The 21,959-nt window shown below is 39.7% G+C and overlaps 4 protein-coding genes across 4 annotated transcripts; all 4 read left to right on the top strand.

The window, feature by feature from the left end:
* The first annotated feature begins 820 nt into the window (after nt 1–820).
* Nucleotides 821–4,823, top strand: LOC125013686 (extracellular calcium-sensing receptor-like). Its single transcript, XM_047594554.1, has 9 exons — nt 821–957; nt 1,185–1,479; nt 1,588–1,674; nt 1,883–2,152; nt 2,511–2,711; nt 2,825–3,094; nt 3,331–3,558; nt 3,689–3,812; nt 3,910–4,823. The coding sequence occupies exons 1-9, from the start codon at nt 848–850 to the stop codon at nt 4,821–4,823; spliced, it is 2,499 nt and encodes an 832-aa protein (XP_047450510.1). The 5' UTR covers nt 821–847.
* Nucleotides 4,824–6,758: 1,935 nt separating this feature from the next.
* LOC125013835 (extracellular calcium-sensing receptor-like) lies at nt 6,759–10,275 on the top strand. Its single transcript, XM_047594737.1, has 8 exons — nt 6,759–7,040; nt 7,206–7,292; nt 7,507–7,776; nt 8,129–8,329; nt 8,415–8,684; nt 8,829–9,056; nt 9,144–9,267; nt 9,362–10,275. The coding sequence occupies exons 1-8, from the start codon at nt 6,774–6,776 to the stop codon at nt 10,273–10,275; spliced, it is 2,361 nt and encodes a 786-aa protein (XP_047450693.1). The 5' UTR covers nt 6,759–6,773.
* Nucleotides 10,276–11,159: 884 nt separating this feature from the next.
* Nucleotides 11,160–14,857, top strand: LOC125013834 (extracellular calcium-sensing receptor-like). Its single transcript, XM_047594736.1, has 9 exons — nt 11,160–11,326; nt 11,542–11,836; nt 11,927–12,013; nt 12,177–12,446; nt 12,695–12,901; nt 12,984–13,259; nt 13,412–13,639; nt 13,734–13,857; nt 13,944–14,857. Exons 1-9 carry the CDS (start codon nt 11,217–11,219, stop codon nt 14,855–14,857), a joined length of 2,511 nt encoding a protein of 836 aa, XP_047450692.1. The 5' UTR covers nt 11,160–11,216.
* A 772-nt stretch (nt 14,858–15,629) lies between these two features.
* Nucleotides 15,630–20,678, top strand: LOC125013667 (extracellular calcium-sensing receptor-like). Its single transcript, XM_047594536.1, has 9 exons — nt 15,630–15,766; nt 15,852–16,146; nt 16,262–16,348; nt 16,570–16,839; nt 17,281–17,493; nt 17,575–17,850; nt 19,200–19,427; nt 19,504–19,627; nt 19,765–20,678. Exons 1-9 carry the CDS (start codon nt 15,657–15,659, stop codon nt 20,676–20,678), a joined length of 2,517 nt encoding a protein of 838 aa, XP_047450492.1. The 5' UTR covers nt 15,630–15,656.
* Nucleotides 20,679–21,959: the final 1,281 nt, after the last annotated feature.

Below are 21,959 nucleotides of genomic sequence, written 5' to 3'. Positions count from 1 at the left end.
CTCTGCAAGTTAGCTTTACAATAGCATTAGCATCAACACTATGCTAGCCATCTACCTGGCCTTAGTCACTTTACTTGATGCGCACATTTCTGTAATTTAAGGTTTCAAAATGGCTCTGCAGTGTCCATAAATAGTTGTTTGATGAGATTTAATTTCCCAAAGGTCATACTGGGTTTATCCCATAGTTTATAGTGAAGTTAGTTAAGATGGCTGATGAGAAAGACTCACTAAAACTACCATTCATTAACTTTACAGGTAAAGGTAGTCTGTTATATTAAAATCAGTAATAATCCCTTTGCTAATCTCTCTCTAATCTCTTGGTTCACTCAATTTCTTAATTTTAATTTATTTGTCTGTTGCTAGTTCAAACTAAACTATTTACAATGACAGCAGTCTATAGAGTTAATGTTTATTGGATGTTGTGATCTTTTCAGATGCTTTTGATTAAGAAATAGTACACTTATGATTCGCTGCTGAGAGCATTTCCAGAATATACATATTGTCCTGAAACACTTTGCCCATGCCTTGTTTTACCTAGCAGTTACGGTATGTTTTGAATGCTGTATATTAAAATAATTACGGTAATGAGTTGTGTCGTATCCTGCCGTAATAACCATTGCCCTAATGGGTTGTGTGATAGATTACACACTGATGGAAAACATGCAGATTCGATGACATAGTGGTGCATATAAAATCAAGCCACCTTGAATTAAGAATATAAAGGCGTGAAGGGAGGAGGACAGTTATGGGAGCTTTATCTGATGCATATTTAATCTTAAGTGTCTCTCTTGTGTGCTCCTCATTTGCCTCGTTCTGTAATTTGCGGAGAAAGTTTCATCTTAATGAAATGCACAAGCCTGGAGATGTGGCTCTGGGTGGGCTGTTTGAGGTCCACTACACCTCTGTTTTTCCTGAGCTGACATTTTCTTCAGAGCCAGAACAGCCCCGCTGCAAAGGGTAAGTACCCCATACATGCAGCTGATATCATGCGTCTATGCAGGTGACAGTCTTTATTAGAAGATAATTGAACAATTATTATGGAATATGGTCATACGTCCAACTTTCATGCAGTTATGAAATATTGCAATACAACTTTTTATTATTAATATATATTAACAGGTACGTTCTCACAGCACATATTACATTTTAATTTTTAGTATTAATGATGACATCTTGTGTGTTAGCTTTGATATTCTAGGGTTCAGGCATGCTATGTCCATGGCCTTTGCTATTGATGAGATCAACAAGAACCCCAACCTTCTACCTAATGTGACTCTGGGATACAGTCTTTATGACAACTGTGGTGCACTTGTTATTGGATTCAGTGGTGCCTTGTCATTGTCCAGTGGTCGAGAGGAGCAGTTTCTGCTTCAGGGGAACTGTTCAGGTTCCCCTCCGGTCCTTGGGATTGTGGGTGACTCCTACTCAACATTCTCTATTGCCATGTCCAATGTGCTAGGTTTATTCAAGATGCCCATTGTAAGTTTCGTCAATATTTGCCTTGTTTGTTTGCCTCAAGTGTCAAAAGTGTTTTATACTTCAGAAACATTGCTGACATGGTCTGACTTTTCTTTTGCTTCTTCATAGGTGAGTTATTTTGCCACATGTTCATGTTTGAGTGATCGCCAGCGGTTTCCATCCTTTTTCAGAACAATCCCAAGTGATGCTTTCCAGGTGAAACACTGTTACTGAGTACTGAGATGAAAAATACATTTTTGTGTGATAGAGTAAACTTATAGACATTGCTCCAGACGGCACAAACCTTTTTAATTTTTCTCATTTGTAGCCTTTTTTTTTTTTTTATTCTAATGAAAGTCAATTAAATGTTAGCAGAATATACGTTTGTGTGCACTAATATTTTTTCACCAACACTTCCTCTTAGGTGAGTGCTATGATTCAGATTTTAAAACGCTTTGGCTGGACGTGGGTTGGTCTGCTGGTCACTGATGATGATTATGGACTCCATATTGCCCGATCCTTCCAATCTGATCTGGTTGATGCCGGTAGAGGCTGTCTGGCCTACCTGGAGGTTTTGCCCTGGGACGGTGACCTGGGTGAACTCAGGAGGATCGTACATTTGATGAAGACTTCCACAGCTCGTGTGGTTATGGCATTTGCACACGAGTCCCACATGATGCAACTGATGGAAGAGGTTAGTAATTATGAGGTAATATCATGTACATAGTCATGATTTTAAGACACGCACATATGTTTTTGTGTAAATCCAATGTCACTGATCCATAAAATCATGTCACTTGTCACCAGTTTAAACCAAATAACAATTTTCTGACAATCTATTATATGTACACTATATTTCAAATTTCCATGAGTGTGCAGGAAATCACTCATGGAATTCCTAAAAAATAAGAGAAATCCTCAGATTGTTTTATTACGCCCAACATCGATTTTTTTAGACTGTTATTTTTTGTAGATTAATGTACACAGAACTGTTTTTTTTCTAACGTTCTAAATGTTGTTGTTTTTTTATTACTATTTATTGCAAAACAAAGGTGGTGCAACAGAATTTAACAGGTCTGCAGTGGTTCGCTGCTGAATCCTGGACAGCAGCTGCTGTACTCCATACACCTCGCCTCAGGCCGTATTTGAGCGGCACTGTGGGCATTGCCATCCGTCGCGGGGAAATGCCAGGGCTCAGGGACTTTCTGTTACAAATACATCCTGACCAAAATGACAACGCTGAAAATAACATGGCAAGAATCTTATAATCTGATTTTAAATAAAGAAAAATTATGAATAATAAAATATTGGAAAAAAGTAATAAAACGTTATGTTTCTATGTACTGATTTGTTTTATATGCTGCAGGTGAGGCAGTTTTGGGAGTACATATTTCAGTGTAAATTTGACCCAGCAGCATTGGTGGAAGCTGGAGGAGCACTATGCACTGGAAAAGAAAATATAGAAGATGTGGAGACAGAGTTCTTGGATCTGTCTAACCTCAGGCCTGAGTATAATGTTTACAAGGCTGTTTATGCTCTGGCGTACGCCCTTGATGATATGCTCCACTGTGAGCCAGGGAGAGGGCCTTTCAGCGGGCAAAGCTGTGCCACTTTGCAAACAGCGGAGCCATGGCAGGTGTGATATTAACTTCATTCCAATTTGCCAACTGGTAGCCTTTAATGAGTGTTGAAAAAAATATGTAGATAATGTTAAGTATGGACTGACACCATTTCATCATTTGTTTACAAGGCATGTCTCATTTTTCATTTAGATTCACTGAACTTAAAAATATGTATGTCCTGATTGTATTGCAAATCATTTTAAACCCCTGCCTGTCACAATACTGTTCTGTTTTCTGCTATCCACTGTAGATTGTACATTATTTGCAGAAGGTCAACTTCACCACATCATTTGGTGATCAAGTGTCATTTGATGAGAATGGTGATGCCATACCAATATATGATATCATGAACTGGATGTGGCTCCCTGATGGAAAATTTCAACTTCAGAATGTGGGTGAAGTGAAGAGGTCGGCCTTAAGAGGTGAAGAACTGAAACTTGATGAAGACAAAATCGTCTGGAACACTGAGTCAAAAGAGGTTGTTCCAGGTTTTTTGTTTGTTTGTTTGTCTGTATGAAAATCCATTTACTTGAAATTTAGCTCTAAGTTTAGTAAATCAGTATGGAATGATTGCTTAATTGAATTATGGTTCATTGTTCATCCTTTAGCCACCCCGGTCAGTGTGTAGTGAAAGCTGTCCTCCAGGCACCCGCATTGCCAGAAAGAAAGGGGAACCTGTGTGCTGTTTTGACTGCATCCCGTGCTCTGAGGGAAAAATCAGCAATATAACAGGTGGCTCATATGTAAATAGTCTTTAGACACGCTGTGTTACGTACGGTATTGTGTATGTACACTGCCAGAATTTATAACTTATGCACCTATTTATCAGATTCCATGGAGTGCAATGATTGTCCGGAGGATTTTTGGTCCAGCCCCCAGCGTGACCACTGTGTTCCTAAGAAAACAGAGTTCCTTTCTTACCACGAACCTCTTGGTATCTGCCTCACCATCACCTCATTACTGGGTACTTTTATCTGTGCCGTTGTCCTCGGGATCTTTACATATCACCGAAGTACACCCATGGTACGCGCCAACAATTCTGAACTGAGCTTCCTGCTCTTGGTGTCTCTTAAGCTATGTTTCCTGTGTTCACTGTTATTCATCGGAAGACCCAGATTGTGGACATGCCAACTGAGACATGCAGCATTTGGGATCAGCTTTGTGCTTTGTGTTTCATGCATCCTGGTAAAAACCATGGTGGTTCTGGCCGTGTTCAAGGCCTCAAAACCAGGAGGTGGTGCCAACCTGAAGTGGTTTGGTTCCATGCAGCAGAGAGGAACAATTTTAGTTCTAACTTGCATTCAAGCTGCAATCTGCATTGTGTGGATTGTCTCTGCCTCACCAGTACCTCATAAAAACACACAATACCACAATGACAAAATAGTTTATGAGTGTGTAGTGGGGTCCACCATTGGATTTGCAGTTCTACTTGGCTATATTGGCTTCCTTGCCATCCTCAGCTTCTTTTTAGCATTTCTAGCAAGGAATCTTCCAGACAACTTCAATGAGGCCAAACTCATCACCTTCAGCATGCTCATCTTCTGTGCTGTGTGGGTGGCTTTTGTCCCAGCTTATGTCAACTCACCAGGCAAATATGCAGATGCGGTGGAGGTATTTGCCATCCTGGCCTCCAGTTTTGGCCTCTTGGTGGCGCTGTTTGGGCCCAAGTGTTACATAATCCTGCTGAGACCAGAGAGGAACACAAAGAAAGCGATCATGGGTAGAGGAGCAACCAAGTCATAAAAACAACAGTTGATCAATGATCAACAGGTGTGAATCAATATGTATGTTATATAAATGTAGTAGTGACCTGCCTTATAATAATAATTATTATTACTGTGTAGTTTTCTTTCTAACATAATGTGTGTTTCAACTGTGTGTGTAGCAGACATTTGAAAATTATTTTCTAAGTTGCATGGAATAAAGCCTTTCTTTCAGAGAAAACATTCTGCAAAAATGATCAATTTAGCTTAAGCATAATAATGTCTGGACATTAAACAAATGGAATGAGAAAAATCCCTCTGTCTGGGACTGCACAATAGCTAACAAACTTAACGAGAGGCTATTCTTTCATTTAATGCTCTGCCATCTCCAGCCTGTATACCCATGTTAAAAAAATCCCCTCATATCTTACAAGTCTTGTTTGTATATTTCCCTTTGACACAGAGTGCATTTTTTCTACAACTGCAAATAAAGTGTGCATGTTTGTAGTTACTGAAACAAGTCTGATCCATTAAGACAGAAGCTGTCAAAGTGTGACAGTTAATGCAAAGAGCATTGTATTAGCCTGCTCTACCATCTCAAAACTAACCATATTACTCAGTCTTTACAATTATATATACATATAGTCTTTTTTCTGAATATAATTATGATTTTTTGCTACTTATATGCATTAGAAAAAAAATAAAAATAATATGGAGCAACCATGGTTGGTTGGTCGTCTCTGTGAGAACACCCGCGCATATACTGTGCAAGTGTGTGTCTCCTCAGGATAACACCAGCACCAGTCTTCTACAGATAAACTTGAAAGTTTGACAGCCTATCTGTAGGTGTTATACTCATCTGCTGGATAAATCCAGCAGTCAAGAGGTTTAAATTTGTTGAGTCACTTTGTTATGTTTTAACCATTGTTTGTACTCAAACTCCTCCTAGCTTTGAATTTGGTCCGTAGCACCTCTTCTCTTGGTATCTCTTGCTAACCAAATTCTCCTCGACCTCGAACAGAAAAGTTGATCACCTTTATGGGGTAATATTATCAGGCTTGTAATTAAACAATGTTTCTGAGGTGCAATGCAATTTTTTATGTTTTTACATGAAAACAATGTACTGAATCAACTCCCTGTGATCGGAATGGAACTGAAATGTACATGCCAGTGCACAGATCTGATATACCATTATGACAACCTTCCTAATATTGTGTAGATCTTCCCTAGTGCCTCCAAAACAGTTGTGACTCATCAGAGAATGGACATGGGTCTTCCTTCCTGTAAGGCCTTTATGTAACATCCATGAAGATACTACTCTTAACATTAAAGTGGTTTCCAAGAAAAAAAAATACATTATTGTGTGCCTTATTTAGCTTATATATTATATTGTCTATGTAATACTAACATAATTAAGTTGACGTGTATTATGTCCAGCCCCCATAGCCTTTGATGGGTGTTGTGAAAGAACAATGACAGGAAGTGTGCAGACAAGAATGACGTAGACCCGCATATAAGATTAAGTAACCTTGGAACGAGAACAGAAACAGGTAAGGAGAGTAGAAACAGGTGTGAAGCAAAGAGGGCAGTAATGGGGGGATTTCATGACAGCGTTATGCGTGTGTGTGTCTGCATTAGCTTGCTTTATTTCTTTTCCTCCTCTTTCTATGCCGTGTCTTCCTCGCTTTCCCCATCTTGTAAATTACAAGGAAAGTTTCTTCTTAATGAAGTGCACAAGCCTGGTGATGTGATATTTGGTGGCCTCTTTGAGGTCCACTACACCTCGGTCTTCTCCGAGCGGACATTTACCTCCAAACCCCAGCAGCCACGCTGCAAAGGGTAAGTACAGCACATGCACACGCAGCATCCGCATGGAGATGTGCAAGTTATTCTTTCTTTTCAGAGCAGTATATATAAGATATTTTTAAATTCAGCGATTGATACTGACATCTTGTGTGTTAGCTTTGATATTCTAGGGTTCAGGCATGCCATGACTATGGCCTTTGCTATCGATGAGATCAACAAGAACCCCAACCTTCTACCTAATGTGACTCTGGGATACAGTCTTTATGACAACTGTGGTGCACTTCTTGTCGGACTCAGTGGTGCGTTGTCGCTGGCAAGTGGCCGGGAGAAGCAGTTTTTGCTTCAGGAGAATTGTTTAGGTTCCCCTCCAGTCCTTGGGATTGTGGGTGATCACTATTCAACCTTTTCTATTGCCATGTCCAGTGTGCTAGGTTTGTTCAAAATGCCCATGGTAAGATTCACATTTCTTGTCTTCTATCTTTTGTAATGACATATTTTTAATTTACATGTACATTTTGGATGGATTTTATCTTAAGTGAATTGTTAATATGTGAAAATATGCTGTCTGACTATTTCAGAAGCTTGGTATGTGATATGGTGATATGTTTATTTGTAGGTGAGTTATTTTGCCACATGTTCCTGCCTGAGTGATCGGCAGCGGTTCCCAACCTTCTTTAGAACAATCCCAAATGATGCTTTCCAGGTGAAACACAGTAACCAAGTTGAGAACTGCAAATTACACCTGTTTTAAGGCAATACAACAAGCTTGTAGAAATGGTACCTAATGATATAGACCTTCTCATTTTTCAGTGTTATTTAATAAAGGAAGAAATATAAACTATTAGGTTGGAATAACTTAATTCAGCTGCATAAGAGTCTCCATACTAATCTGTTTACAGTGATATATTTGCTCTTAGGTGAGTGCAATGATTGAGATTTTAAAACACTTTGGCTGGACGTGGGTGGGCCTGCTGGTCAGTGATGATGATTATGGACTCCATGTTGCCCGATCCTTCCAATCGGACCTGGTTGATGCCGGTAGAGGCTGTCTGGCCTACCTGGAGGTTTTGCCCTGGGACAGTGACCTGGGTGAACTCAGGAGGATCGTACACTTGATGAAGACTTCCACAGCTCGTGTGGTCATAGTGTTTGCACATGAGATCCACATGTTACAACTAATGGAAGAGGTTGGACATCATATAATATCATTTAGAAACCCATGATAATATGATTACTAATTTAATTTATTTATTTACCTAAAATGTACTTACTAAATGACAATGACTGAATGTACTGTTATGGTAACAAGAAATAGAAAAGTTTGATGTTCATTAGCTGAAAGTTTTCAGTTACATTACCTATATACCTTACATATTTTTATACCTTGGCTTTTTTCAGTGCATTAAAATTCTGCGATGCAGATTAAATAGGTTAAATAATTGTGAACAGAAATGCAGTAGCACTTTTGAAACAAATGACTCCTCTTTTATCAATAGATTTTTGTATGCAGATCAACATTAAAGTGAGTAATAATTCCAGGTGGTGAGGCAGAATGTGACAGGCCTACAGTGGATGGCCAGCGAAGCCTTGGCAACAGCTCCTGTGCTCCAGACCCCTCACCTTATGCCGTACCTGGGTGGCACACTGGGCATTGCCATCCGTCGAGGAGAAATACCAGGGCTCAGGGACTTCCTGTTACAAATACGTCCTGACCAAAATGACAACTATGAAAATAACCTGGTAAGTTTAAGCTTATACTTAAATAAATATGTAACTGCTACATTAAAGGAATTAATTATCTATTGTGGTGTAATTTCTGTTGCAGGTAAGACAGTTTTGGGAGTACATATTTCAGTGTAAGTTTGATCCAGCAGGTTGGTTGGAAGGTGGCGGAGCACTATGCACTGGACAGGAAAATATTGAACACGTGGAGACAGAGTTTTTGGATGTTTCTGACCTAAGGCCTGAGTATAATGTCTACAAGGCTGTGTATGCTCTGGCCTACGCTCTTAACGATATCCTTCAGTGTGAGCCAGGGAGAGGGCCTTTCAGTGGGCACAGCTGTGCCACTTTGCAAACACTGGAGCCATGGCAGGTGCAGTATCAGATTACATTCCAATTTTCTTCTGGCGGCTCATTGTGAGGGCAGAAACCACAAATAGCTGTCTCATTTAACAGTTTTTGTGCAATGAAAAGGAGTACCACATTCTCAAGCTTTTTTTCTGTCTTCCATTTCTAGCTTGTACATTATTTCCAAAAGGTCAACTTCACTACATCATTTGGTGATGAAGTATCTTTTGATGAAAATGGGGATGCCTTGCCAATATATGATGTCATGAACTGGATGTGGCTCCCCGATGGAAAAACTATAGTTCAGAATGTGGGTGAAGTTAGAAAGTCGGCCTTCAAAGGTGAACAGCTCACACTTGATGAAGAGAAAATCTACTGGAACTTTGAATCAAAAGAGGTTGTTTCTGCTTTCCAGACAGCTCAATTTTCAAATGTTGGACTTGGATTTAGTAAGAGATAATAATGTGTTTTGTTCTCACTACAGCCACCACGGTCAGTGTGCAGTGAGAGCTGTCCTCCAGGTACCCGCATTGCCAGAAGGAAAGGGGAACCTGTTTGCTGTTATGATTGCATCTCTTGCTCGGATGGAAAGATCAGCAATACAACCAGTGAGTGTTTCAGTTGTTTTATTTTACTGAAGACATTGATCGTCCGCTATTACTGTATATGCTGTACAGTAAGAATTTTTCTGACCTTCTTCAGACTCCATGGAGTGCATCAGTTGTCCAGAGGACTTCTGGTCCAACACCCAGCGTGACCACTGTGTTCCTAAGAAAACAGAATTCCTCTCCTATTATGAACCTCTTGGTATCTGCCTTACAACCACCTCATTGCTGGGCACATTTATCTGTGCTATTGTCCTGGGTATCTTTACATATCATCGTCGTACACCCATGGTGCGTGCTAACAATTCGGAACTGAGCTTCCTCCTGTTGGTGTCTCTTAAGCTATGTTTCCTGTGTTCACTGTTATTCATTGGAAGACCCAGAGTGTGGACGTGCCAGCTGAGACATGCAGCATTTGGGATCAGCTTTGTGCTTTGTGTTTCATGCATCCTGGTAAAAACCATGGTGGTACTGGCTGTGTTCAATGCCTCTAAACCAGGAGGTGGTTCCATTTTGAAGTGGTTTGGTGCTGGACAGCAGAGAGGAACAGTTCTGGCTCTTACTTGCATTCAAGCAGCAATCTCTTCTGCCTGGCTGGTTTCTTCCTCACCAGTCCCTCATAAAAACACACAATACCACAATGACAAGATTGTTTATGAGTGCGCAGTTGGGTCCACCATTGGATTTGCAGTTCTACTTGGTTACATTGGTGTACTGGCCATCCTCAGCTTCCTTTTGGCATTTTTAGCAAGGAATCTTCCAGACAACTTCAATGAGGCCAAACTCATCACATTCAGCATGCTCATCTTCTGTGCTGTGTGGGTGGCCTTTGTCCCAGCTTATGTAAACTCACCAGGCAAATACGCCGATGCGGTGGAGGTATTTGCCATTCTGGCCTCCAGTTTTGGCCTCTTGGTGGCGCTGTTTGGGCCCAAATGTTATATAATCCTGTTGAGACCAGAGAGGAACACGAAGAAAGCTATCATGGGTCGAGCCACCACCAAGCTATAAAACTGTGACTTTAGATTCTACAGATGCACTAATTTATGTGATCAAGTTTGTATTTTACATTCAGCTGTCATCTGAACAACTGAACTAGAAGCAATAAAGAAATTATATTGAAATGCATTGCATTAAAACATCATTATTTCAGTCGATCTTGTGGACTGTGTAGATTTGTGAATACCATAGTCAGACTATATGTACATATCATATGTGGCTGTCCCTCTTGGATTGTTTATCGCTGCAAATTTGATGGTCAAGGTGGTTTGTATGGATGCCAGACACATACAGTAAAATTTCTCATCAATCAAACAAACAGTGCAGTCACCAGCTGTTTTAGTGTGCTGCTACCATCTAGTGGTCATTTTACTTTTCCTTCGTTAAAGTGTGTGAATCCCATTTACACAAGGCCAGTCTTTGCACTGGATGAGTTTATTGGAAGTTGCCCGTTTAACACATACCTATGAACTACATAAACTAATGCATATGCACAGGTTTAAAACTTGAAAAATCTGAAGTATCTGAATTTTATAAAAAAAAGTACACTCGGATATTTGTTTACAACTCAACACACACAGTAAAGTTCACTCAGTGTGGAATTAAAAAAAATTAAAAGAGGTCGACATTAATTGCTCGTGACTAAGTAAACCTGTCTCAGATGAAATGCATTTTAGGCCCTGCCCCTGCCACTTTTTGTGCCCCGATGGGTGGCGTTGAGGATTAACCACTACTCCAAGTCAATAAAAGGGGATGACAAAGCTTTAAAACATAATGACTAAACTCAGTAAAGTTAAAAAAAAAAAAAAAAGAGAGAGATTAAAGTGATGTGGTCAGTTTTATGCATCAACTTGCTCTTGCTTATATTCTTGAATTCTTACTGTTTTCCCGCTGCGTCCAGTTCTCCATTTTCCTCGTCATGTCGGACACAGGGACAGTTTCATCTAAATGGGATGCACAAGTCTGGAGATGTGGTTCTGGGTGGACTGTTTGAAATCCACTTCTTTTCTGTATTTCCTGACCTGTCTTTTACCTCAGAGCCACAACAACCTACTTGCCATGGGTGAGTCTGTCAGTACATCAAACAAGATGAAAAACTGGGGGAAAATTAATTGCATATGTGGAAGTTAAATTTCATAAATTTTACAGAAATACCATCGTATATATTGCATTTTGTAACATTTACACAACCTCAGTATATCTTTGTGTTGCATGTTGCTGGATACTTGGTGTATGTTGTTGTATAAACCACCTCAATTTTTGGTATTTTTTTGTTAGTTTTGATATCCTAGGCTTTAGGCAGGCACAGACCATGGCCTTTGCTATTGATGAGATCAACAGAAACCCAAATCTGCTACCTAATGTGACTCTGGGATACAGTCTGTACGATAACTGTGTCAGTGTTGGAATTGGTTTTCGTGCGGCGCTGTCATTAGTCAATGGTCAAGAGGAGACAGTTGTGTTAGATGACAGTTGTGTAGGAAACCCTCCAGTTCTGGGGATTGTGGGTGATTCTTCCTCTACACGTTCTATTGCCATCTCCTCTGTGTTAGGTTTGTACAGAATACCTATGGTAAGTTTCTGGCTAATTTTCTAATAAATCTCTTAAATCATTTGTATTTAGTTTCAAGTTGAACAAGACTTTAAATAGTGTCTTTTACAGGTGAGTTATTTTGCTACATGCGCCTGCCTGAGTGACCGGCAGAAGTATCCATCCTTCTTTAGGACGATCCCAAGTGACGCTTTCCAGGTGAAAGCATTAAAATGCAGGTTTCTATTGTCTGTTAAAAAACAAAACATTCATGGAATTGTGTTGTCTCAGAAAACAAAGCTGGAAGGCAATGACTACATATGGTTCACTGCAGTATGATTCTACTCTATGCACTTATCCCTCTTCGTCCATGTTCTCTTAGGTTCGTGCTATGATTCAGATTCTAAAGCACTTTGGTTGGACTTGGGCAGGTCTGCTGGTCAGTGATGATGATTATGGACTCCACGCAGCCAGATCCTTCCGATCTGACCTGAGTCTGTCTGGTGACGGCTGTCTGGCTTATATAGAGGTTTTACCCTGGGCCAATGATTTAACTGAACTAAGGAGGATTGTGGATGTGATGAAGAAATCCACAGCTCGTGTTGTCATAGTGTTTGCACATGAGAGTCACATGATCAACCTCATGGAAGAGGTGATTTGAAATAAAACTCAAATATGATTTAATTTAATTGTAAAATTGTACATGTTGTGCATGTCTGACTGAAAAGTGCAAGTTATAGTAACATATGCACCTTAACACAACACACATGAACTTCAGTTATGAATACATCGTTACTGTGTTAAACATGGGTAGCATCTGTGTGAATGTATACATGCGACTTCACTTCAGTGGCATGACAAAATCTAACATTTCTGTGTTTATTATGATATGATTCACAGGTGGTGAGGCAGAATGTGACAGGCCTGCAGTGGATGGCCAGTGAAGCCTGGACAGCAGCTGCTGTTCTCCAGACCCCTCGTTTCATGCCGTACCTGGGTGGTACACTGGGCATTGCCATCCGTCGAGGAGAAATACCAGAGCTGAGGGACTTCCTGTTACAAACACGTCCTGATCTGTACCACAACAACAGCTATGGAAATAATATGGTGACATTTTAACCCTACAATCTAGCATTTTCAAGATTATTAGATTGTTTGTTTTTAAAAGACACATTTTGCTGTATTTTAGATACATCAGTTTTGGGAATTCGCATTTCAGTGTAGATTCGCACCACCTCCAGAAGGCTGGGTGCAAGGTGGGGGAGCTCTGTGCACTGGACAAGAAAATCTAGACTTTGTGGAGAGTGAGTTCTTGGACATTTCAGAGCTCAGACCAGAGTATAATGTATACAAGGCAGTTTACGCTCTGGCCTATGCTCTTCACGAGATGCTGCAGTGTGAACCTGGGAGAGGTCCTTTCAGTGGAAACAGCTGTGGAAATTTGAAAGGGCTGGAGCCGTGGCAGGTGTGATATCATGTGACACTTTACCTGTTGTCTAAATCCTGAGCTTTTTACATTTTTACATTAGATCAATAGATCTTAGCATGTAGGATTAAATGAAAACAGTTGAGATAAATTGTAATATTCTTAGAAGATGAGCTTTTGTCTTTTGACAGCTTCTCTATTACCTGGAAAAGGTCAACTTCACCACATCATTTGGTGACCAAGTGTCATTTGATGAGAATGGTGATGCCCTACCAATATATGATGTCATGAATTGGCTGTGGCTCCCTGATGGAAAAACTATAGTTCAGAATGTGGGTGAAGTTAAAAAGTCAGCCTTCAAAGGTGAAGAACTCACAATTAATGAAGACAAGATCTTCTGGAACTTTGAACCCAGAAAGGTTCCGACTGATTTTTCCTTACATCCTTTGTTCGTCAATAGACTCATAACATGATTGTTGCAGAGTAACCTATGATTATTTTTTCTCTCTTTAGCCACCCCGGTCAGCGTGTAGTGAGAGCTGTCCCCCAGGGACCCGAATGGTGAGAAAGAAGGGGGAACCTGTGTGCTGCTTTGACTGCATCCCTTGTTCTGAAGGAGAGATCAGTAATGAAACCAGTGAGTAATGACGTTTTAATAGTTTTTATTCTTTCTTTTTACTTTGTATATATTACACCCCATATGTGTCTTCTCCTTATGTTCAGATTCTATGGAGTGCATCAGTTGTCCAGAGGACTTCTGGTCCAGCCCCCAGCGTGACCACTGTGTTCCTAAGAAAACAGAGTTCCTCTCCTACCAGGAACCTCTGGGTATCTGCTTGACAGTCATCTCATTACTGGGCACATTTATCTGTGCTATTGTTCTAGGGATATTTATCTACCATCGCAGTACCCCTATAGTACGCGCCAACAATTCTGAACTTAGTTTCCAGCTGTTGTTGTCTCTTAAGCTATGTTTCTTGTGTTCACTGTTATTCATTGGACGTCCCAGATTGTGGATGTGCCAACTGAGACATGCAGCATTTGGGATCAGCTTTGTGCTTTGTGTATCATGCATCTTGGTAAAAACCATGGTAGTCCTGGCTGTGTTCAAGGCCTCTAAGCCAGGAGGTGAAAGCAGTCTAAAGTGGTTTGGTTTAATGCAGCAGAGAGGAACAGTTCTGGTTCTTACTTGCATTCAAGCTGCAATCTGCACCGCCTGGCTTGTTTCTTCTTCACCAACTCCTCACAAAAACACACAATACCACAAGGATAAGATTGTTTATGAGTGTGTAGTTGGGTCCACTGTTGGGTTTGCAGTTTTATTGGGCTATATTTGCTTACTGGCCTTCCTCAGTTTTCTGATTGCATTTCTGGCCAGGAATCTTCCAGACAGTTTCAATGAGGCCAAACTCATCACATTCAGCATGTTAATCTTCTGTGCTGTGTGGGTGGCCTTTGTCCCTGCTTACATCAGCTCACCAGGTAAATATGCAGATGCAGTGGAGGTATTTGCCATCCTGGCCTCCAGTTTTGGCCTCTTGGTGGCGCTGTTTGGACCCAAATGTTACATAATCCTACTGAGACCAGAGAGGAACACAAAGAAAGCTATCATGGGTAGAGGTACCACTAAACCATAAAGTATAGCAAATGTCAGCTGGATTGAGATTTTATTTTACCTATGATTAGATTCACAAGATAGATATAAAGGGCTCATTTCAGTGTAAACGATGATACACCAACAAACATAGTTTATATAGATAGATAGATAGATAGATAGATAGATAGATAGATAGATAGATAGATAGATAGATAGATAGATAGATAGATAGATAGATAGATAGATAGATAGATATTACATTTTTGCCAACTCCATCCTCTATCCTAAACACAAGGAGCATTTAATTGAAATCCTTTCTAGCATAATGATAAGACTATAAATAAAGAATAAAATGTGTTTTTTGTTGGTTGTTACTTTAAACAAGGTAGTAAATATTTCGTGTATTTCGTCATCTTAATGATGTGAATTAATAAATCACCACATGTTGTGACTGTAGCTCAAAATCTTAAATGGCCTTTCTCAAAGTAAGTGACTGGGAACATTACAAAATGAAAATGAAATATGTATTCTTGCTTGTAGTAAGAATATCACCTAATGTAGATGCAAAACAGTTATTATGAAATGCCTATCCTTTCCATCATCCGTGTTCTCCACGCCCCAATGACAAAAGGAGGAGACCAAGCATGGTATATAAAAGTACCTTGGAGTACTTCTGCATGTACAATAGACCAGAGGAAAGGAGTAGAGTTATGGGGGCCGTTATTGTCAGATATTTCCTTGTGTATATCTATATGGTGATCAGTTCTGCCTTTTTCTTTTTTGAGTGTTTTTCTCTCCCTCCATTGTGTAAATTACAAAGTAAGTTTAATCTTAATGGCATGCACAAGCCTGGTGATTTAATTCTGGGAGGGCTATTTGAAGTCCACTACAGTTCTGTCTTCCCTAAGATGACATTCACGTCAGAGCCGCTTCAGCCAAGCTGCCAAGGGTAAGTCTCACACAAATTAAAGACAGCACAGCATGCACAGATGTTTAGGCATTTTAGTGGTTAATATTTACATTTTGTGTGTTAGGTTTGATGGTCTTGGATTCAGGCATGCCATGACCATGGCGTTTACTATTGATGAGATCAACAAGAACGCCAATCTGCTTTCCAATGTGACTCTGGGATACAGTCTTTTTGACAACTGTGCAACACTGGGTATTAGCTTCAGTGCTGCATTGTCACTGGCCAGTGGTCGAGAGGAGCAGCTTGTGCTTCAGGAGGATTGCTTAGGGAGCCCTCCGGTTGTGGGGATTGTGGGTGATCCCTTTTCCACTTTTTCTATTGCCATGTCCAATGTTCTTGGTTTATTCAAACTGCCTATTGTACGTTTCCCACATTTTATGCAAAATGCTGTATCATAATTAATATAAATGGTTAATACAAAAGAACTATTATCATGACTCCACTAACTCGTGCACACTGTTTATTTCTTAATAGGTGAGTTATTATGCCACATGTTCCTGCCTGAGTGATAGGCAAAGATTTCCATCCTTCTTCAGAACAATCCCAAGCGATACTTTCCAGGTGAAACATTAGAAAGAGATGAACTCTGAAACTGTGTTTTGTATATTGAAAATAATGTGTTCCAATTTAACAGCTCTTGGGAGCAGCCTATTTTAATTATTACCAGTAAGCCCATTTTGGCATTAATTAAATAGGCTGCTATCATAAGATATCGACAAGTAATAATCATAATTATAATGCTCCAGTCTATACACTAATGCCTTCTATCTGTGTTCACCTAGGTGCGTGCTATGATTCAGATACTTAAACACTTTGGCTGGACATGGGCCGGCCTTCTGGTCAGTGATGATGATTATGGACTACATGTTTCCAGATCTTTTCCATCTGACTTGGCCCAGTCAGGTGGAGGTTGTCTGGCCTACTTAGAGATTTTGCCATGGGGCAATAATCCAAATGAATATAAGAGGATTGTGGATGTGATGATAAAATCTACAGCTCGTGTGGTCATCGTGTTTGCACATCAAATGCATCTGGTTCAACTCTTGGAAGAGGTTGGGGAAGATATATCAGTAGTTAGGAATCCACAGAATGACTCTTAGATCTTTTTTTTTATCTGATGTTAAAATCAAACCCACTTCTTTGCAGCAGATTATTTGAATTTCTTGATGTTAAACAAACTTAATTAGTAAAAATGTTCCTATACTTACCTGATTAATTTGGGATTTCAGAAATCCTGTTCAGTAACAGTATTCCTAAACGTAATAAATCCATGCTCACATTTACTCCTGTCTATATATTTACAATTATACTTATGGTTCATATGTAATAATTGTAATTCTCAAGCTCTTTCACGAAATATGCCAAAACAATGCAGACTAAAATTTAAATAAATCTCTGAACAGAAAAAAATAAATAAAAATCTTTTCAGTAAATCCCAGAAAGTAAACTGTAAGCATTACACATGAATTATTTGTGTCACACAATGCACACAGGTGGTGAAGCAGAATGTGACAGGCCTGCAGTGGATTGCCAGCGAAGCCTGGACATTAGTTGATGGACTCCATACTCCTGCCTTCATGCCGTACCTAGCTGGCACACTGGGCATTGCCATCCGCCGAGGAGAAATACCAGGGCTCAGGGACTTCTTGCTAAAAATTAATCCTGAGCAACACCACAACAATAACCATGGAAACAGTATGGTGAGAGTTGCAGCGTTATGACACATTGTAACAAAGACATGTTGTGATTATTTATGTCAATGTGACAGGTTTTTGTGTGCGTTTCAGGTCAAGCAATTTTGGGAATACACGTTTCAGTGTAGATTTCAACCACTCGCTGCAGATGTGCTGGAACCTGGCGCACGACAATGCACCGGACAAGAAAACCTTGCGAATACGGCGACAGATCTACTGAATGTGTCAGAGCTCAGGCCTGAGTACAATATTTACAAGGCTGTGTACGCCCTGGCATACGCCCTTGATGACTTGCTGCACTGTGTTCCAGGGAGAGGACCTTTTAGCGGGCACAGCTGTGCCACTTTGCAAACACTGGAGCCATGGCAGGTACATACTGTATTTAAAGCTGAAAAGCTTGACATAAATCCAAATGTATTTTCGTGAGGAGATCGTATTGTGGAAAAATATTACTTATAATAATACACACATTTCTTCAGTGAATATGAAGTGAATTTGATGAAAAGTCATCAAATTGTTTTTATTTGTTCATTCGCTTTTTTTAAACTGCTAATAATAATACATTGATCAGATTAATGAGGGTGCTGTGACATTCATAAAGTAACTAAGACTATCACTACTAATTCATAAAGATTTGGCAGTTGTCAAGATCAAGAATACTTATTTTTTTTGGGACATTACAATAATGAAAATGGTTTCTGTCTAAAACTTTAGTTGCCTTCTTAAAGAGAGACTTAACTGAGACTTAACTGTACTTTCTTTTGCGAGTGTCCAGGTTGTACAATAGTAATTTATGTGCGAAAATATCACAGTATATAGAATTTAGCTGTTAGGTAAGAAATAGTCTGATGTGATAGAAGTTTAATAGATTGAATTTAATGGTGCTTGTGTTTTTTTAGCATGTTCTTTAAGTCATGTGGTTTGTGTCAAAGACCACAGGTCTAAACAAGATGGATTAAGCCAATGAGACACAGGTGCCAGTGCTGCTAATAATTTTGCAGCAGCTTCTTGTTTTGTTTTAGCATAGGCATATAGTACTGTATCATCAGCATAAAGTTGCAGATTAACATTTGGGCAAACTTTAGGTAGGTCATTTACATAGAGACAGAATAGAATCAGTCCGAGAGTGGAACCTTGGGGTACACCAGTTACAAGGTGACACTGAGTTTCCAATCTGCACAGTCTGTTTTCTGTTGGACAGACAAAAATAGTGTCCCTCTCAAAGGTCTTCAAACCCTTTTACCCCACTTCTGGGAGCCAGCCAACATATTACAGCTGACTCATAATCATTAGGTATGACACTTGCCTAGAGTTGGCTTTTGATCAAGATCCCAATAACAGCTTTGCAAAACTTTCTGGCCACACTAAAGGTCACGACAGCTCTATGAGATAGATGATCAACTAATTGAACTGGTCACATACAGTCACACACAGCCACTATAGAAAAATCATTCACTTTAGCACAAAACTTTATTCCTTTACTCACCAAGGGCAGTCTCCACTGGTGAAAAGAAACATCACTGTCAATGTTTAGCATCTATCTTTTCTGCTTTCTAATGTTGTGATTGAACAAGATTTAGCCATTACACATATTTGGCTGGAGGTTAGAAACTGCTCTCTGAGCAATGCTACAAGGTTATCCAGCAAACATTTGAAGACACAGAAAGAGAACCATTCAGTGTAAGATGGGTTTTTAAACTTATCTCTCTCATTTGTAGCTCATGTACTATTTGGAAAAGGTCAACTTCACCACATCATTTGGTGACCAAGTTTCATTTGATGAGAATGGTGATGCCTTACCAATATATGATATCATGAACTGGATGTGGCTCCCTGATGGAAGGACGAAAGTTCAGAGTGTGGGCGATGTTAAAAGGTCAGCCTTCAAAGGTGAAGAACTGAGAATTAATGAGGAGGAAATCTTCTGGAACTTTAAGTCTAAGCAGGTTAATCATCTTTATTGTTGTGTTTCCTTTAGTATCATGTATAACAACACCACAATGATTGCGCAATTCTTTATAGCCACCTAGGTCAGTCTGCAGTGAAAGCTGCTCCCCTGGTACACGTGTTGTGAGGAGGAAGGGACAGCCTGTATGCTGCTTTGATTGTATCCCTTGTTCTGAAGGAAAGTTCAGCAATGAAAGTGGTGGGTATCAATTTACAAAAATGTAATATACTTGTGCACTACTATATCCTTGTTGTTACATTAGAGACCCCTACTAGTGAAAAGCAAGAAAAGAAGGAAATTAAGAAAATTAATTAAAATCTTTTCCTTCCCGACAGACTCCATGGAGTGCATCAGCTGTCCAGATGACTTCTGGTCCAGCCCCCAGCGTGACCACTGTGTTCCTAAGAAAACAGAGTTCCTCTCATATCATGAACCTCTGGGTATCTGCTTGACAACTGCTTCATTGCTGGGAACATTTATCTGTGCTGTTGTCCTAGGAATTTTCACCTATCATCGAAGTACACCCATGGTGCGCGCCAATAATTCTGAACTAAGCTTTCTGCTTTTGGTTTCACTTAAACTATGTTTCTTGTGTTCACTGCTGTTCATTGGTCGACCAAAACTGTGGACATGCCAACTGAGACATGCAGTATTTGGAATCAGCTTTGTGCTCTGTGTCTCATGCATCCTGGTGAAAACCATGGTTGTCCTGGCTGTGTTCAAGGCCTCAAAGCCAGGAGGGGGAACCAATCTGAAGTGGTTTGGTGCTATGCAGCAGAGAGGAACAGTTTTAGCTCTTACCTGCATCCAGGCGGCAATCTGCACTGCTTGGATTGTCTCTGCCTCACCAACTCCTCATAAAAACACACAGTACCACAATGATAAGATTGTTTATGAGTGTGTTGTAGGGTCCACAATCGGTTTTACTGCATTACTGAGCTACATTGGCTTACTGGCTACCCTCAGCTTCCTATTAGCATTTCTAGCAAGGAATCTTCCAGATAACTTCAATGAGGCCAAACTCATCACATTCAGCATGCTGATATTCTGTGCTGTGTGGGTGGCTTTTGTCCCAGCTTATGTAAACTCACCAGGCAAATATGCTGATGCAGTGGAGGTATTTGCCATCCTGGCCTCCAGTTTTGGCCTCTTGGTGGCACTGTTTGGTCCTAAATGTTACATAATCCTGCTGAAACCAGAAAGAAATACAAAGAAAGCTATCATGGGTCGAAGTGCTACCAAGTCATAAAATGAACACTTTATTTTTTTTTTTTTCAAATTCACAATAAATGTAATCCACATCTGTATTTTTTGCATCCAACATTAGTAACCCAACTGAACCACAAGCAATAAAGTAATGTTGTTTAAAATTACTGGCAATATTACATCATTATTTAAAAGAATAGAGGCGATTTAGGTCATCCTGCATAGGAGATTAATCATCCTACAGGGAATGTGTTGGTGTACATCAGTAAATGAAGCACACGTTAGCTTCTAGTGTGCATCATTATACCATTATTTGATACTATGAAATAAGCATTATGAAATAATGATAAACTCACTTGTAGTGCTTCTCAATAACAGTTCCATAAATCACAGTAAATATATGCTCAAACAGTGGGCATATTAATACACAATTTGTATTGAGTGCTCTGGTCTGCAGTGTACCTCAGATGTTCTCATAAGCTGGTAATATCATAAACATTGCAGTCTCTAACTTCTGTTGTATGTGTCTACCATCTACAAGTTGTTCTAATTAATTTTATTGAGAGTTAGTGAATAATTGGGTGTGCTCTTCACATTACTTTCTTTTCATTATAGTGTGTTACCTTGGGTTTAAAACTGCAGAACTCTAAAGTTAAATACATAAAATACACATGAACAAAGAAAGATGAAGACTAAGATAGTATAGCAGACTGACATAGGCCTCAGTAATGAGTCACTCAAATCAAAAATTTAAAGTTATTTACATGATTATTTGTTATTCACAGTAATTGAACTTGAATACAAAAAAATATCGCACGAGATTCATTTTACATGTTAGGCTCTGCCCCTTCTACTTCTTTTGCCCTGATGGGTGGTATGCGGGAATAAACATGACTGAAAATTAATAAAAAGGGGTGACAAAAAATAAAATGTAATAACTGAGCTCAGCAGGGGGAGAAACCAGGTGGAAGGGGGAAGTCATGCAGTCATTTTTACAGACCAACTTGCTCATGTTGTTGTATTCCTACTTTTCTTCTGCAGTGTCCTCCCCTCCATTCTCCTCGTCTTGTCAGTTGCAGGGACAGTTTCATCTAAATGGGATCCACAAGTCTGGAGACGTGGTTCTGGGTGGACTCTTTCAAATCCACTTCTTTTCTGTCGTTCCTGACCTGTCTTTCACCTATGAGCCACAACAGCCTTCTTGCCATGGGTGAGTTTGTCAAGGAAATAACAGAAATTTGATATGATAATCAGATATGTTACAAAGGTTAAAGTTATATTACATATTTTCAGGATTTATTTATTTAAAACATTGAAATGGTTG

Source organism: Mugil cephalus, chromosome 9 (assembly GCF_022458985.1).
Source record: "Mugil cephalus isolate CIBA_MC_2020 chromosome 9, CIBA_Mcephalus_1.1, whole genome shotgun sequence".
Taxonomy (NCBI): Eukaryota; Metazoa; Chordata; class Actinopteri; order Mugiliformes; family Mugilidae; genus Mugil; species Mugil cephalus.
The sequence above is the reverse complement of the archived record's forward strand: the minus strand, read 5'-3'. Positions and strand labels throughout refer to the sequence as shown.

What these genes read in the sequence shown, in the direction of transcription:
- LOC125013686 (XM_047594554.1), top strand. Translation starts at nt 848, where the DNA reads ATGCACAAGCCTGGAGATGTGGCTCTGGGTGGGCTGTTTGAGGTCCAC. An exon ending in GAACAGCCCCGCTGCAAAGG is followed by an intron (nt 958 to 1,184) that starts GTAAGTACCCCA and finishes CTTGTGTGTTAG; the next exon opens with CTTTGATATTCTAGGGTTCA. An exon ending in TCCCAAGTGATGCTTTCCAG is followed by an intron (nt 1,675 to 1,882) that starts GTGAAACACTGT and finishes ACTTCCTCTTAG; the next exon opens with GTGAGTGCTATGATTCAGAT.
- LOC125013835 (XM_047594737.1), top strand. Translation starts at nt 6,774, where the DNA reads ATGACTATGGCCTTTGCTATCGATGAGATCAACAAGAACCCCAACCTT. An exon ending in TCCCAAATGATGCTTTCCAG is followed by an intron (nt 7,293 to 7,506) that starts GTGAAACACAGT and finishes ATTTGCTCTTAG; the next exon opens with GTGAGTGCAATGATTGAGAT. An exon ending in AAAGATCAGCAATACAACCA is followed by an intron (nt 9,268 to 9,361) that starts GTGAGTGTTTCA and finishes GACCTTCTTCAG; the next exon opens with ACTCCATGGAGTGCATCAGT.
- LOC125013667 (XM_047594536.1), top strand. Translation starts at nt 15,657, where the DNA reads ATGCACAAGCCTGGTGATTTAATTCTGGGAGGGCTATTTGAAGTCCAC. An exon ending in CTTCAGCCAAGCTGCCAAGG is followed by an intron (nt 15,767 to 15,851) that starts GTAAGTCTCACA and finishes TTTGTGTGTTAG; the next exon opens with GTTTGATGGTCTTGGATTCA. An exon ending in AAAGTTCAGCAATGAAAGTG is followed by an intron (nt 19,628 to 19,764) that starts GTGGGTATCAAT and finishes CCTTCCCGACAG; the next exon opens with ACTCCATGGAGTGCATCAGC.
- LOC125013834 (XM_047594736.1), top strand. Translation starts at nt 11,217, where the DNA reads ATGCACAAGTCTGGAGATGTGGTTCTGGGTGGACTGTTTGAAATCCAC. An exon ending in ACAGCTATGGAAATAATATG is followed by an intron (nt 12,902 to 12,983) that starts GTGACATTTTAA and finishes GCTGTATTTTAG; the next exon opens with ATACATCAGTTTTGGGAATT. An exon ending in GGAACTTTGAACCCAGAAAG is followed by an intron (nt 13,640 to 13,733) that starts GTTCCGACTGAT and finishes TTCTCTCTTTAG; the next exon opens with CCACCCCGGTCAGCGTGTAG.